The 16,571-nt window shown below is 36.3% G+C and overlaps 1 protein-coding gene across 9 annotated transcripts in view; it reads left to right on the top strand.

The window, feature by feature from the left end:
* Window positions 1-16,571, top strand: part of LOC128986953 (dachshund homolog 2-like) — a 191,363-nt gene that overhangs the window by 90,445 nt on the left and 84,347 nt on the right. For all 9 annotated transcript variants that reach the window (XM_054407583.1, XM_054407584.1, XM_054407581.1 and 6 more), the window contains one exon: window positions 1,428-1,487. In XM_054407583.1, coding sequence (XP_054263558.1) covers window positions 1,428-1,487 — 60 coding nt within the window. The remainder of the gene's footprint in view (window positions 1-1,427; window positions 1,488-16,571) is intronic.

The following is a 16,571-nucleotide window of genomic DNA, read 5'->3' as shown; positions in this document are numbered from 1 at the left end:
TTAAAAAAAGTGATACAAGACTTCTCAATCATGTTCTACAATATCTGTCTAAATCCACTACATTTCTTCTACCCTGACCTCTCAGACAACTAGAAACGTTTAGCAACAATAAACCATTGCTACCAACAAGCTACAATTGACTTGGTCTATCTACAGTTGAATTGCTCCTTCCGTCGACCAGCCGCCGACCATCGCTCACACCTAGGTTACCGGCAACAGCTAATGTTAGCCATAGTTAGCTAACTACTGCCACTTAGCTAACTACGGCCGTACACCACCTTACTAGGCCAGCGTCCATGGCATGATTTGATGCGTGTATAAGATATGGCTGTGTAATAGCGGGTGTTTATTTTACCAAGGCTTCCAATATGGGGAACAGACAACATAGGATCTTAGCATGATTCGTAATGTTTGGTAATCGGTTTTGCTTGTTGATGAAAATAATAGGTGAAATTGTGATGAATAAATTCTTAATGTCCAAAAATATGATGACCTTAGAAATCAAATAGACAAAAAACAGTTTTGTAAGTCTTAAGCTGGAATTTGATGCAATTTGTCTCAAAATATACTGAAGAAAATAAAAAAAAATAACTTTATCTGAATATAAAAAAAATTTAATGCTGAAGCATCCTGAAGATTATCATGTGTAAACAATTACATTTAGTTTTTTCTCATTTCTTGAAGATTAATTTGCTTACCTTTAGTAAGACCTGGCTCATAGAAAACTAAATGTAAATAGCATCAGTAGCAGTCGTTTTTTTCAGGAGGTGACCTTTAATCAGCCTGTTTGTCCCGAGAATTACTCTTTAATCAGAATCGCCTTTGAAAAACTTCTCGACAAATTATTCTTGAACCGATCAAAGAAGGTTGCTGATTGAAAACGAGACAGCGTCTGATTATCAACTAAACGAAAGACGAAAAAGAGGAAAGAAGTAAAAAAGTTATTAATTCCGTCCTGAAATGATCAGCGGAAGAGTAACTTTGAAGGGTGTTTAGGGATGTTTTAAGGGTAGTTTTTGATGTGTCTTCATGTCTCGATGTGTTTTGTTGGCTTTCTTTAGTGAATTTTACCTTTTGTTTTCATTTTTTTTTGAAAATCCTCTTGAGTTTGAATTGTATTCTGATGTTACTGTATCATTACCTAGAGGTATTTAGTTTTCTCTATAACTGGTTTCGGTTGGTAAGTAACCTTACCAAATGCAGTCGTAGTTTTAATTATGTTTTGTGTTTGTTAGTAAATTGTGTTGTGGCCAATATGTTTTTAAAATTTTAATTTGTATATCAACTGTTAATTTAATTCATACAAATTCTCAGAATGGCTTCTTTTTGAAAATAAAACGGCCATCTCTCTTTCAGTCCTTGTATTTAGGAGAGCTTCAAAATTACAAAATGCCAATCTGTGCATAAAACTGTTTGTTTTTGCGCAGATCGGGAATTTGGGAGAACTGTCGAGCTGCCTACGAAGACATCGTCAAACACTTGGAAAGGTAGGAAACATAGAAATTACATTTGTAGACAAATTTGAATAGAGTAGATTTTGACTTATTGAATTACATATTTAGCAGGAGAAAATGATTATAATATTCATAATGTATACATGTATACAATGAGAGAGATGGCCGTTTCGATCGATCGTGATGATTATTTTGTTTTCAAAGGAATTTTTTTTCTTTTATGTTTTTTTTTTACTTATACAAATACCAGTGGTAGTTAGTGGTTTGTGGTTTTTAATACAGTTAGTGGGTTATATGCTGAACTATTAACTTCTATGAACAACTAATATTCTATTCTGTATATTCTTACTGCAATTGATTAGAAATTGGAGGAATCTGTAGTAAAATATATATTTAAACACTTAAAATAATTGAAACAGTCTTGTAACTGACTGCTAGTAAATTTACGAAGAACTAGTCGGCAGGTAATAAACGTACTCAATCATTTTATTTCTGATACAAAATACAATTTATTCACCTAAGCACACCGTCGACAAGATTCACTTCTTCACAATCGAAAACACGGATCAGTTTGTCGCCTCGGTGCCGACAATATCACTTGATAACTACCGATAACCGACTGGACATTCCATCAACTTTTTCCATCGAGGCGTAAGAATTTTATTTACAGCCCCTAACTGACTTTCGCCCATCGGATGGACGTCATTTCGCGACATAAGTCAATTTTAAATTGTCAATCTAAATCTAAATTACTGACTTCAAAACGTCTGGTCAATCAAGACGCGTTTGGCGAGAAACTCATGCATTTAAAGTGAAATATTTTGGACGGAAGGGCAAACTGAGGGGAACGGTCGGTGTTATGATTTATCTGTACAACTTCTTCGAATAACACCTAAGTGGGGCAAAGTGTGATTGATTCCTGGTCAAGGTAGGGAATGATTTCTGCCACACGAATGAGCCAATAGTATTGACTGTCGCTGTCAATCTATTTTATTTATTTAGTCTCGTGCTAGTTGTCATTTGATTTGTTTCCTTGTCTAGTAAACGATGCACATTCATCAAACTTAGAGGTCTAATAATCATTGTTTCAACATACACGTAAACGTAATCTCACGTACGTAGTGTCACGTAATCTAAATCACGTTTTTACTCTAATTTCTAATTTTGCTATTTTAATTACCGTACTATCTTTTCCCTTGCACTGTACTACCCTTTTCCTTCTTTCACCCCACTCTTTCTTCTCAATTTCCTAACATCCTCCAAGTCATCCAGGTTTGTCAGAATTTTCTCATTTCCCAGAACCCCTCAGAATCAGCTGATTGTGTAACATTCGGTCGAAATTCAAAAGTCGTAAACCGAGCGATTCGAAGCGTCTGACTGTTTAGCATTTTGAAATTATATTAGAACCGTCTCAGCTCAAATTTGAAACGTCGGGCCGAGCTCAATAAACTCTGATTTACTACAATTCATCTCCGGATCCTACACAATAATGTTCGCTTTTGTAAAAAAACTCGAGGTACCTTTATGAGCAAGAGGTGGATTTCCAAAAATATTTCAGAGCAATGCGACAGGTGATGGGTCGGGATGAGCCATTCGTATGCGGCCGGGAGCATAAAGTTTTTATTACCCTCAAGTGTTAAAATGCTACCCACTGGACATCGCTACGAGTTGCACTTTTTGATTACTTTCAGTTATGACCGGTTTGTTGTGGTTTAACATATTTACTTCCATGTTAGTTTGTTCTCAAATATGTTTCGTTCATTGTAACTGTGGGTAAATAGATCATGATTTTTTCGTCGTATATAAATATAATATTATTATTATCTTGGTTCAATTTTTATTTTTTTCAAGATGTTTTGTGGCTTCTTTTAACCTTGAATTTCCGCCCAAACAGACTTTAGGAATGTGCATTGAATGTTTTGAGCAAATAATGAAATTAAGTGTAATTATGCATTTTAAGTGTTGCACAACCCCAATACATTGCTGCCTTAGTTTTTCGGTGCTCCACGCTACTAACTAACCGAACCAGGAGTTAATACAAGTTAAATTTTCCCTATATAGGAATATGTGTATTGTTTTATCTACGTAATGTTCCTTTGGTGCTTAAAACAACACTCAACATTTCCACTTCACAACAATTCAAACTATCATAATCAAATTAACTAAATACTACTTTGCAATCTTTAAATTTCCAAACACCCCACTGTAAAGTCGATTAAAATCCTGCAAGGGAGAAAAGTGATCTTTTGAAACGACTTGACGTGTGAAATAAACCCGGATTTGCTCACATATTAAACTCAGACGCTATTGATATGAAAATCGACACTTACGATTTTCAATAGAAAGGCGCGACCGGCGTGTGGCACCGTCCATGATAAGACCGTGTCAGTGTCAATGTGAAAGAAGGATGCCACAGTCTCAGCAGGGTGCGTTCTTTGTGGATTGAGGTTCTAAGGGAGATTATTGAAATTCAATAAATCTAAAATACTCTATTTGACTTTTCCAAATCGTTATTCATTTATAACAATTATTAATCGATTTCTTCATGCTGTTAATTGATTAGCAGTAAGTAAGTCTCACGCGTTTTTAGAATGGTTGTTAGGGGTTTTCTTATTCTTGGAGCTATTATTGGAGGTTACTAAAGTTTAAGTGGAATAATTTCTAATAGTTATTCGAGTAGTTTGAACATTGTACCGTTTGCGTGGTTGAATGTTCTATGAAATTGATGTCGTTCTTGGAATGTTGTATGATTTTTTTTTCTAGAAACGAGATAATAATGATGGACATATGCTAATGGTGTAAAGTGGCGCATTGTATAGGTGAATGTAATAGTAATCATCAAAGAAAACATTTTTTTTAAGTTTACTTGGATGATTTTTTAAAGATCATCTTACATCCACGTATTATGAGGTTTGCAGTTATTCTTTTTATAAGAATAGCTGAAGCTGACTTGATCAACAACATTATTTACTGAAAGTGACACAGCCGAAAATCAACAAATTTAAAAGTCCAATTCGCACGTTTCAAGATAAATGTAAAACCAAGGGGACAAGCGCTGTAAAATATTTCAAAGTGTCAAATCCAAAAGCGATTCTTCACAGTCGCGGGTAACGCTATTTCCAAACACCTCGAGATTTTGCAAAGTAATGGAGACTGAAGTAGACGTCCACACAGGGGGATCCGTTGTAAAGTCTAAATACTCGTCCGGTCATTTATCAAAACGCGGGACATCGCGAACTGCCATGTAAAGACGAGGATGGTGTGTTTTAAAAGTCCCTAGTCGGCGAAACGCAGTGTCTAAGATGTTTAATACTCAAGTGGGGGGGGGGGGGGTAAAGTGGATTTAAAGAACAAGTTACAACAGCTGTGGCCCCCATTATTATTAACCCCCCCCCGTCCAAAAGCCGCCCTTTTGACAAATGACAATTCAAGTTTGATGTCCTCAACGCCCGCGGCGCTTTCCTTTTTAACTTCCATTTTTCAATATAACGGAATTGCTCCGGACAGGTAGGGCGGGCACATGGCGCCGGGAGGTTTTCAAATTTGTATTATTAATTGTTCCCGATATTGAAGATCCCAAAACGTGTCGCCCGGGCACGTCGGACGATACCTCAATTAATTCTCAGACTAACTGATCGTTTTATCTTCTTGCTCGGTTATTAAACGGTTTTTAATTTCACCAGAAGGGTGATTTTACTTTGCATCAGTGAGGTGAATTGGTAAAAGTTGATCAATCAAAATAAAGTTTTCGTATAAAAAATTTAATATTTTAATATACACTTAATATTTTTTATCTGTATGCTGCATCTTTTACCGTTTTAAAACTCAAAAATTAAGAAAATAAATATAATAATGCAACAGAGTTTGGAATGCTAGTCATAACTCAAAAACTTGTTTACAATATAGTTTGTTTACAATATTCTTCATCTTAACAGTGTTTGTGGTATTGATATAACTTATATCACTTATAGATTTGAAGTAGTATCACAATTAATTAAAAAAAACTGTCATGACGGCTCTCAAGCCGTTTTCAAGCCTTAGTTGATATTAGCTGAAACAGTCGATGCCCCTAATACGCAGAACTTTTTTGTTAATAAGGACAAGATTGTATTGTTGATTTATCCGAGACTATATAACTATTTTTAACGATTTTTACCAGCAATGCCCGATCAACGTTCTTTCCTACCTCATTTACATGATCATCCAGCTATTCTTCTGAGTACATGGAGGGTAATCTTCACTTGCAGAAAGATCAAGCTAGACTGATGTATTCCTGTGTAGTGTATGGAAACAAAGGGCGCCAAGGCGGTTGATATGTTCAGAATTGAAATGTTGTGTCATCTTAGTATTTTCTAGGCCTAGTTTATTCTAACCTGTTAGAATATACTAAAATTCGCCAAATGATCCAAGTATATTCTAACTAGGGTTAGCAAATTCTTATTCGCCTCGTTTTGAGAATTAGCTAAAACTAGTTAGAAAATACTAATAAGAATATACTAATTTTATTCACTCCACCGAATGTTTTCAAGCCAACCGGGATTATATTGGAATATAGAAAATCATGGACAAATTCCCCCTTTCATGGGGGATACAATGGTATAGGCGACGTTGTGTCAATCACAATAGACCTTCGAAACAACCAACCAAACAAATCTTCAGCTAGTCTTGGGATTAAACAGGGTACACTTGTAAACACAGAAGACATTCAGAGGCAAACATGCATATTAGTGATTTTAGTCGATCCAGGGAAAATTTCCGTTTAGCCGGGATACAAAGGACACTGGGGGAATCGTAACAATCGAAATTGCAACAATCGAAATCGCAACAATCGAAATCGCATTAATCGCAATCGCAACAATCGAAATCGCAACAATTTGAATTGCAACAATCGCAGGCGCAACAATCGATATCGAAACAATTTAAATCGCAACAATCGAAATCACAACCACCGTAATCGCATCGATTGCAATCGCTACAATCGCTACAATTGCTACAATCGCAGACGCAAGACGTAATGATGTGGGACCTGACATCGGGACGTTGAATGATTAACGAGCAGTTTTATGAAGGCGTCGTGGCGCTGTGATTGATCTACTGAGGACAAAATTAACCCCCCTCCCCCCTCCCCCCCTCATCCCACATGGCATCGCGACGCTATGATCGCAGTTAGCACCGCTAAGTACTTCCGCTGTACAAATTGGCGGGAAAATCATTCTGTCACTCGGAACCCGGTGATGGATTGGGGGTAAAAAGTTTGCGGAAGAAGAATTAGGAACCGAGGATTTCATCTAGTTTTATCGATCCGATTGAAGTACCTGTACAATATTTGACAGAATTGTAAAATTACAGAGTTGCATTTTGAACCCCAGTCTGTAATTACGAACATATTACATTTTTATATTGTGATAACACCCATAAATATATGCTCGTTTTCGTGTAGTAAAATCACCACACATTCTTTTTCGGAAATTGATTCAGTACTATTGCTTATACCAAGCAAAATGGGAGTGCCCCTGATCACCAGGTAAAATACAGTTCAGATGCAGGTTCAGAGGCACTCCCATGTTGCTGAGGGTATACAGCATAGTATATGGGATGGTTAGTTGTTAAAACCATTATATGTCCGTTAACAACAGATTTTACTGATCCATAAAATACTAACGATTGATTGTAAGTGTAAGTCTTAGGAATAAAATTACACAGAGGACTAAATTGAGAAAAATTACAAGGTGGCTTAAACATAAGAATACATTTTAAACACAAGTAAACAACGTCGACGTACAACCTAGGTACTTCCATTGTAAGTAAAACTCATCCAACAAACCACAAATAGAATCAGAAATGAAAAGACTCACCTCGACCACTTTAAAAGTGTTCCGCAAACAAGTAAAATTTGCTAAAAGATTCAGAGATCATTTCCACCACAATGTTGACAAACTCATCAACACAAGTTTAAATTACACGTCCACGATTGCGCGGCTGCTTCTCGTTGATAATTCATATTGGGTTTCAACTGTGACTATCTCTGCTTGCTCTCGGTTGCTCGCTGATAGCCCCCTTTATGAGGCCAACTCTATGCATTTTAAAGTTCTCTTTGATCTAACCCTTGCAACTCTTGCCTCGTTCTTGCTTCTTTGTGCGAACTGTTGAATTTATTTTCTTCTGTGATTCGTATAGGGTTGAAGGGGTTATGGAAGTTTTTTTAGATTTGTTGTTTTTAGTTTTGATATTATTACTGATTCCACTTGGATTTTTCCAATCGATTTCTAAATTTTATTATACGCAATTGGATTTGGTAAAATCATTTATAAACTCTAACTGATTGTGACACCTTTTTCAAACTTGTCAAAAAGACACAAAAAGTTAATTCATAATTTTTATTTAGTAGGTGAACTCAATAACGTAGAAAAACAAATAAATGTATATGATTCAAACTAAAAACGTTTGTTCTTTGTATTTTAGTTTATTTTTGATACATTTTTTAGCCTTGTGGTAAGTATCGTTTAGTTACTCACTCCTTTGTCAACTATTTTCTTAAATTAAATTTTAGTAAGATTTTTATAACATTGGGACCAAAAATTGGGTTCGTATTGTTTTTATAAAGCTTGTCTTTTTAAAAAAGTTAATTTATTTTATTGGTACTGCTAAGTGACCTGAGTTTTCTCAGTAAACATAATATTTTTCATTTAAAATTATTTAGAAAAAAACTTACTAAAATGTATAGGAGATTTCCCTAATTTATTTTCATAATTAAAATTAATTGATACAGTAATCTACTATGAGAAGAATCAAATCTGGCCCCAATTACGAGATGTCTTTACCATTGAACCTTCAAAATCACGCATACGTCATGCATACAAAATAAAAAAAAATGTCCTTAGCCTCTTTTGAAACGTTTGCAATACTTGTAGCAAATTTTCAATACACGTCACTACCAAAACAAAAAAAACACATTAAGCGCAGTTCACGTGGCCCTTGCAGTGGATTCGACGCTACCGTGTCGGTGGCTTAGCCTAAGCCGGGACAGACAACCAAAGCCAGGTTGCTGTTACCGTGATTTACGTTGGGCTGGTGATGGTTTATGGTGCGGAGACTGTGTCACATGAGGACAAATCTGTGCCGGGCATCACTGTGACACGGGCTTAGCGTAGTACTGCAATGTGGTGGTTTGAAATTGTGATCTAGCTTACAAGTGGGGGTTTACTCGTCTGAGAGTTCTGCATAGGTTTTATTTGCGTTTTTATATGTCAATGGATTTTGGGAACGGTCCAAACCCAGTTTTTTAACGATTTTTTTAGACAAAATGACAGATGAAATCTTTGTTTAGCATCAATATCACATGGAGCTTGGAGTCGATATTTAAATTTGAATGCAAGCACTAACTACTCATCTACCAAGAACGTGTTCTTCTAGAATAGGCAAATTTACTGATTATGTTGGGGTTGGGTGGGGGTTTCTAGAAGATCTTTGCAAGTATGTTTTTTGGACTGTATTGATCTTTTGTCTGGATTTACCTAAGTAATCTGAATAAATGGTTTATCGGTACCATCACCAGGACACATTAACATTTTCATGACGCAAATCTGGTCCCAGTTGCCCTCGATCATTCAGACTTTACTGCAGAAACAGTCAAAGTTAAAGCTTCTCATGTCGTCTCGTTCATCCCACACACCTTTTATATAAATTTGTTCAACAATATATTCTACGATCCTATGTACCCATGTGCGATGGGTTTCTATGGGAACTTATTAACTGAAATAAAATTTCGTCAACATCTACTATTTACGCATAAAATCGACTGTACCTAAAATACATTCCAGTTTTACTTAAAAGCCTCAAACACATACTATTTTACCTCCTGAGTATTTAACTTTTTATATAAATTTTGATACAAATACAAGATCCTGATGTCACAGACCAGAAAAAAAAATAAAAAAAAAATAGAGCTAGTGACATAAAGTTAATCTAACCCCAACAGTGACATCTCATAACTGTAACAACGCGCGAAGACTGCAGACATCAGATAGATCGATAGCAAAGTTGATATTACAGACACAAGTGCTTGTGACAAATCGTCTTGCGAGAATCAAAAAACCATCAGCAAAAACAAAACTGGCGACAGATCCATCATGGTGTTCAAATTTCACTTGAGGCTTTCGCGGTCTTGAGGGAATACTTGGGGTGGGAAACAATAGTATTGTTGAGCTTAAAACTGTTAGATTAAGAGGAGATGTAGTCCTTTAATGTAGGACAGATTTACACTAACACCATTTAAAAAATATCAAATTTACTACCTAAATTTTCTTTGCTTGATATAAATTAATCCAAAATTGTAATTTACTTTTTCAGAGTGAAATTGATATTTAATGGAGAGGAAAGGTAACTGGAAAATTTCAACAATGCCAATATCTTATAGTTTTCTTGTATGCCCATAAATAAAGTTATTATCATAAGCATAAAGTTATCATGTAACTTTCAAATCAAAATGTCATTTATTGTAATGACTTGTGCATTGTTTACCCTACAACCTAATCAGGCAGGGGAATGGCGTCGTTTGCTTGTTATTGGGACGATATAATTGTAACGTGAGTCCAATTGACGTTGCTACATCGTCAAATAGCATACAAATGATTGAGAAAGTGTCAAAATTTAAGTCATATAGCTTTTTGTTGAGGGAGATTTCTATACGAAGACGATTCTCCTCTGAGATTCCTATATCCTTGTTCGATCACTAGGTTGGTAGAACTGCAGCTCAAGATGGTTTCCGAACCACTGGGCTCCAATGTTACAACATAGCTAACAAGTATTAGTGATTGGCAGGATTTGAATCCGAGTTTCGAGACCTGAAGTTTCGTGCTGTAACCTCAAACACTCCCTAACTTCACTATCATTTCATTGGGATCGAGTTGAGACTCAATGCTGCGTATTTCAATACAAAAATAAGTTTTTTTGTTTTTTCCTACCATGGACAGCGGATTCCAGTTTTCGACGGTAAAAAGCTACTGACTTTCTTTAATCAAAGCTTTCATTAAGTGTAACTTCTTTCAACAACTCGAATATAGATATCCTGTAAGAACATTGTTTACTATATCACGAACCTCTATTGGCCGTGGCTTGGAGGGCGGCATTGAACACGTCATAGGATTCAAACCCGCCGTAAATGTTCAACAAAAATTACAATGCTGGTTTGTTTACAACCGTAAGTTGCGCCGATTCTCCGGCTTTGTCTTATAAAATACGACCGTCTACCGGCCAAGTTTGTTTCTGCTCAAATAAGCAACAATATCTGTTTGGAACAATTTAATTATCCGCGGGCGTAAATCTCATGTATCGTTAAGTAAAGGTTTATGTTGTTGATTCTACGGCTCTTTTGTCCATGGACTTTGAACGAACGAGGTGGTTGAGAAAAAAGGTGGAATTGTATGGGATTAAATCATTAGATTCTAATTATTGAGTGTTGGTGCGGATTCTACGGTGGAATTAACCATTTGTTTACCATTAACAGAAATAGTCACTTTATTCTTTCCCCTAATTTACTACCAGGCTCTATTTAGAGTAGTTAGTTTATATTAGGATGTTGGTTTTTGCCCTAAATAATTCCCGAATACGTATTGGACATCATTATATAAACAGGACAAAATGACTGAGCAAAGAGGGCACTCTCCTTTGAAACCCTCAGTGTCTGATTCGGCCTGATCCATTTGGATGTCTAAATCACTTGGTTGTTCTAATTCTCAATACATTCTCCATACCACCGTCTTTGCCAGAAAAAATGTCCACCTCTTTAAGGGCTCCACCCTTTTCTGAACCCTCGTCACATGGCAAATTCGAGTTCCGCCTCTCAGGAAGTTTGAAATGGACGTGATGTGTGCATCCTTGCAGACGTTGCATGCTACTTGGCGAGCATTCCGTTTATGCATCCTCTGCAATAACCTCTGACAGTGCGGGGATCATACTCGCGTGTCCTCGGCTCGTTCTGTCAGTGTTAATTAATCTAGAGCAGTCTGAACCCAGCAGGATGGCTACTAGAGGACTTAACTCACGCGAACTTTTGTTTGGACAAACCAGTTTCATTTGCAAATGTGTCAGGAGGAATGAATTGGACCGCTTTGACGGTTTGGAGTCTTTGGAATTCCGATGTCGATGTTGGTAGTAGAATGATTTGGGGTTTGAATCACTTAATGGCTCAAAAGGGAAACAGAGATGTCGATATCTGCATGGATCATTTGATTACAGGTTCAAGTATGTTCCATCCAATGTATGAAGAATACGTTTTGATATTTACTATTGATTTCCATTATTAGAGGTTAAATTTTCTTTCTATTAAACATTCTTGCTTTTCATCTGGCGTTATATCCAGATAGAAAAAAACACTATAAAATTTGTCCAGAGAAAATAAAATGTTGTTGTCAGCACCCTCAAACCCAACTGGACACGAAACACAAATCTAAACCCCACCTGCATCCAAAGTCAACGACTCTACAGAACTATGAAACATCATGCCGTCGGCAGTGCTCGGCCCCGCACACTACTGTTTTGTAGCACATGTGCTCCCCTAGTACGAACCCTCCAATCGATAAACAGAAAGATCAGTGTTATCTCTCACAGGCAGATCTGTAATTACAAAGGCTGCGAGGTAATGTAGGTTATTGGGGCTCTGGCCGCGTTTGTTTCGGTGCTTTTCAGTAATAACTGTTAGAAATGTTGTAGTTTGAGTGATCGACGGATTGATACGGCCAGATGTGGATACCGCCCACCACGTGTAACAATAACATCTGATTGTAGCGTTTGGAAACTGACTTTAGCTTGTGGAAATTGATTGGTAGTGTGGAGACTGTAGCATTTGGAAACTGACTGATGATCCAAGGGAAAACTGATTGTAACATGTGGAAACTGATTATAACGAAACTTAAACAATATCTTTTCAAATCCCCATGATTCACAATTGTGTTTTACCCTACATAAATATTTATTGCGACGTGCTATTTTAACTTATATTCAAAAGCGCGATACGCTGTCACCAAACCTCGGCAAAATCGCATCAAAAAGGCCCGAAGAGGAGCTTTGTCGGGAAGGCGACAGTTTTAATATCCGTCAAAACTATGATGCGTTTGATCGCAGTTTTCAGTCGTTCTCCAACTGCAATAAAAGCGTACGGGCGTTGCATCGTGATAAATTTTATTAATAAATCGTTATTAAATGCAGTCGGTTAGGCGGTTCGAAGCCGGGGGTGGGATTTGACAATTAATCGAGAATTCCTGCCTGGAGCGAGACAGACAGACAGACATTGTCAAAGCACAGTTTGTGTCGGCATGCACTAGGCACACTTTTACCCCTTTATCGGTTGTGAAAATTGAAAATATTTCAATAGTGGCGGTTTTAGTGATTCAAAGTTAAAACGCTCTCCGCGGAATTCCGCCAACTATCTGGTTTTTGCGGTGTATCATTCCATTTTAGGAATTTTAATAGCCGACTCCTTTGATTCGCCGGGAATTCCGGTGTTTTTGCATTTTGGTGACACAGTTTGACGATTAATTGTGTTTAAGTTAAAATATTATGATAATAGTGCGAATAGTTAAACCAGTGAAGTTATTGAACATTCCCTGCGATAAAAAAAATACTAACATCAATTTTGATTTACGACATGGCTTTATTAACTAGGTGGTATAATCATGATTTCCATCCAGACATAGTTAAAACAACTTATGATTTATTAATTACATTAAAACGTGAATATTATTGCCAAGAAATAAAAACATCATTGCATTTTACAAATTAAAAGTGCTACACTTTAAAAAATTCAAATGGTGAAAAAAACTGATTTTCAGTGGTACTAAACATCAAATGTATAAAAAGTTCTTAATTTTTTGTAATTTCTCTTTTAGTAAACAGAATACACAGACTACAAATTAAAGATAAAAAACTATATTAATTTCCTCAATTAAAAACGCACACTTTTACAATGTAAGTTAAATTTAATTGGTTGATAACAAATTTCACTCAAATCCATTTTGCCTCCAATTTATCACACCGATTCTGAGAACGAGTTGTAAACCTAATCACGTTATTCCATTGGTATATTCGGTTAATTGAAGTCAATATAATTGATACCATATCAGAGAGGATAGCATGCGGTTTCGTGTCAGTCGATTATAGTCAATAGTGATAGCGTATCTTGTATAAACAGACATGTGTTATGTGCTGAGTGTATTTTGGACACCAATGTGTATTGTGGATACAAAACATATAATAATTAAATTTCGAAAGCTTAAGGTATTACCCTCACACCCTACCGCGTTCTTTTTTTCCATTATTATTCAGGAAACAAACCTCATATGCAAGCTTAGGACTTTTGTATATAAAAATTATGCGATATTTAAAAAATCTTCTACCGTCTTCCTGGAAGATGGCTAAAGGTTCAGGCCAATGTTAGGTAGACGAAGGTTCAGGAGACAGGTTCCCATCACACAGACCATACACAACACTCTACTCAACTTTTTAGCCACACCTTGGGATTAAAAATATGTTTTAGTTTAATTTGAGACATTGGATAGTATTTATTTAGGTATTACCTTCAGTATCCAAAAGTCAATGGTATTACGTCAAATCCAAACACTTTTTTACCAAATCAAACTTAGGGAAAGACTTATGGTGAGCTATAGCAAGTGCTATGATTCATCAACCTGGCCAGCAACAAAAAATAAGGGATAAAATAGGATTTTAGACACTAACGCCATACTGTGACTGGCTCATACAACTACAGTACGTTCAAAAAATTGAGACAGCTGGTCCATATAGATGGGATGTCTACCTCAGTATCCAAAACTCAATGATATTACGTAAAACAATTGAAAATCTTTTTTAATATATAAAATTATTCCTTATTAAAAAATAATTAAATTTAATAGTTTAATCAATTATACTTTTAAAAATCCACACTTACATTTCAATTCTTACGTAAATATTATCACCACCGTTTAAATTTCCGCATACTTCACAAGACACTGTTCAAGCTTATTGAAACGCGCGGATCCGCAGATGTGAAAAATGCAGATGATTTTCCTAAACCCGCGCAAAAGCAGTGGTTTGATCCGTCCAATCCCTTGCAAGAAGCCGGTCTACATTGTCCTCCGAATTACCGGATAAAGCGAAGAAAGCACATAAACCTGGCACACAAAGGACCTTCCCTTCCTTCTCATAAAGAACGACTCGGAATATAATAAAAGCTGACAAATTACCCGGTAAAAGCTATAAATATCAATGAACGAATGCATATTCCGAATTTCATTCGCCATTGTTGGCTGTTCCCCGTCTGTGTGTGATTTAATTTCGCCTTGCGTATTAAGTAGTCTTACCCTTCTCTAGGGATTATTTCTTTGCCCCTCTTATCAGACCTATTTGCTTTGTGCAGTTTTCAACTTAAATGGACTTTGCGCCGTTTCGAACCATTACGTTTTAATGTTTTCTTTCTAAGTGGAATTTATTCGCTTTTGCTCTTTGCTTTTCGGGAATTATTGCGTTCTGCTCCGACTATGTCGTAATGGAAATTGTGAAACATTTTTGAGTTGGATGTGGTACAGGAGTAATGGAATACATTCGTACAGTAAATAAAAATCCAACGTTGATAGGTTAGTTAATAAGAATGTTTTGTTGGATTCAGTTTTACGACTTCGACACACATTAGATGTATTTTAAGGCAAAGATGAGTGAAGGTAGAGTGGTTTATGGATTAAATTACAGCTTTGTAACTGACTTATATCTGTCGGTTCTTTAGTTAGGACGATTTCTTGAGCCCAATCTCGCACTACTAAAAAGCTTTTGACTTTTATTTGGATCGAACACAACAATCCTTCGATTACTAGACTAGCACTGTATCCGCTCAGCTACTACACAGGCAGCTATAGAACACAGTTGTACATTTTTTTGTTTATCACTAAACCTTAGCAGAATCAGTAGCAAAACATACCAAAATCACCATCCCCCCGGTCATAAACCCACGTGTGCTTTGCACCTTGAAGGTGCAAGGACCTTATCCTCAGCTGACCTTGGCAGGACTGATAACAGCTGATATTACAGCAGCAGATGCATCGCCGGATACGTGCTGGAGCGGAAGTCAAACAACCTGCTTTTGTGTGATAACAGAACGCGTGCGATTATCTCAACCACCGACCTATTTCTTGTTTACCAACTGTTTCAAAACATTGTAAAAGTGTTTAGAGACGGTTATAGGCTCATTGTTCAGTGCAGTTGTAAATGACAAATATGTTGTGTTAAAACCGTTATTGTTTAGGGGTAATTAACATTACCTTAACTAACCTTGTGTTCCCAAAAGCATATTTACCTTACCTGCATGTTGCCAGTGAAAAAGATGTGCTGGAACAAAAAAATTATTTATACAAATTATTCAACTTTGAACTCCGGGAGAGAATTCAACCGAAAACTTGTTATAAACTAAATACTTACTTGACTCTCGTGGCCACAATCAATAACGCAAATATAATATTGATTAGCTCACATAAAAGACAGTCGGCAATGATAGGAATGTTTGTATTATTGGGGTGGACGTTTAAGAGCACATAGGGGAGTGTGCTCGTGTGCGTGTGGGGGAGGGGGTATGTCATAGGGGACACTAATACAATGGTAGCAATGCATCCTATTACCTAATCTTATTGTTCTAATGAATTGAACCACAACATGGAATCGAATGGGGTGCCAAAACTCATTTGATCGAAATTTACAGTTATCGAAGAATTGATTTACCTCCAAAATCTCTGATGCATTTGAACAATTTATGAAGTGTACTAGGGCTTTATAAACTTTTTATAAACTTGTAAATAGTTTTGTGTTAAGTTATTTATGGAGTCTCGTCATTCTGTTTAAACATGCACAGTTAAATATGATACGTACATTAAGAAAATCAACGGGGTTAAATATTATTTCTTGGATTGAATTACGATAAAACCGGATAAGCTTAAGCTAATAGGTAAAATGGAAGTAGCCCTACCTTGATTTGATATTCTCAATCAATGATGAATGATGGTGATTAAGACGATTAATCGTGTTCGTAAATCAAGAAAATCACAAACATTTTGCCATCAATTTAAACATTTTCAATCA

This window comes from Macrosteles quadrilineatus, unplaced genomic scaffold (genome assembly GCF_028750875.1).
Source record: "Macrosteles quadrilineatus isolate MER2022 unplaced genomic scaffold, UCM_ALF_1.0 Scaffold_2__2_contigs__length_208266976, whole genome shotgun sequence".
Classification (NCBI taxonomy): domain Eukaryota; kingdom Metazoa; phylum Arthropoda; class Insecta; order Hemiptera; family Cicadellidae; genus Macrosteles; species Macrosteles quadrilineatus.
Note: the sequence above shows the minus strand (reverse complement) of the source record. Positions and strands in the feature narration are given on the sequence as shown.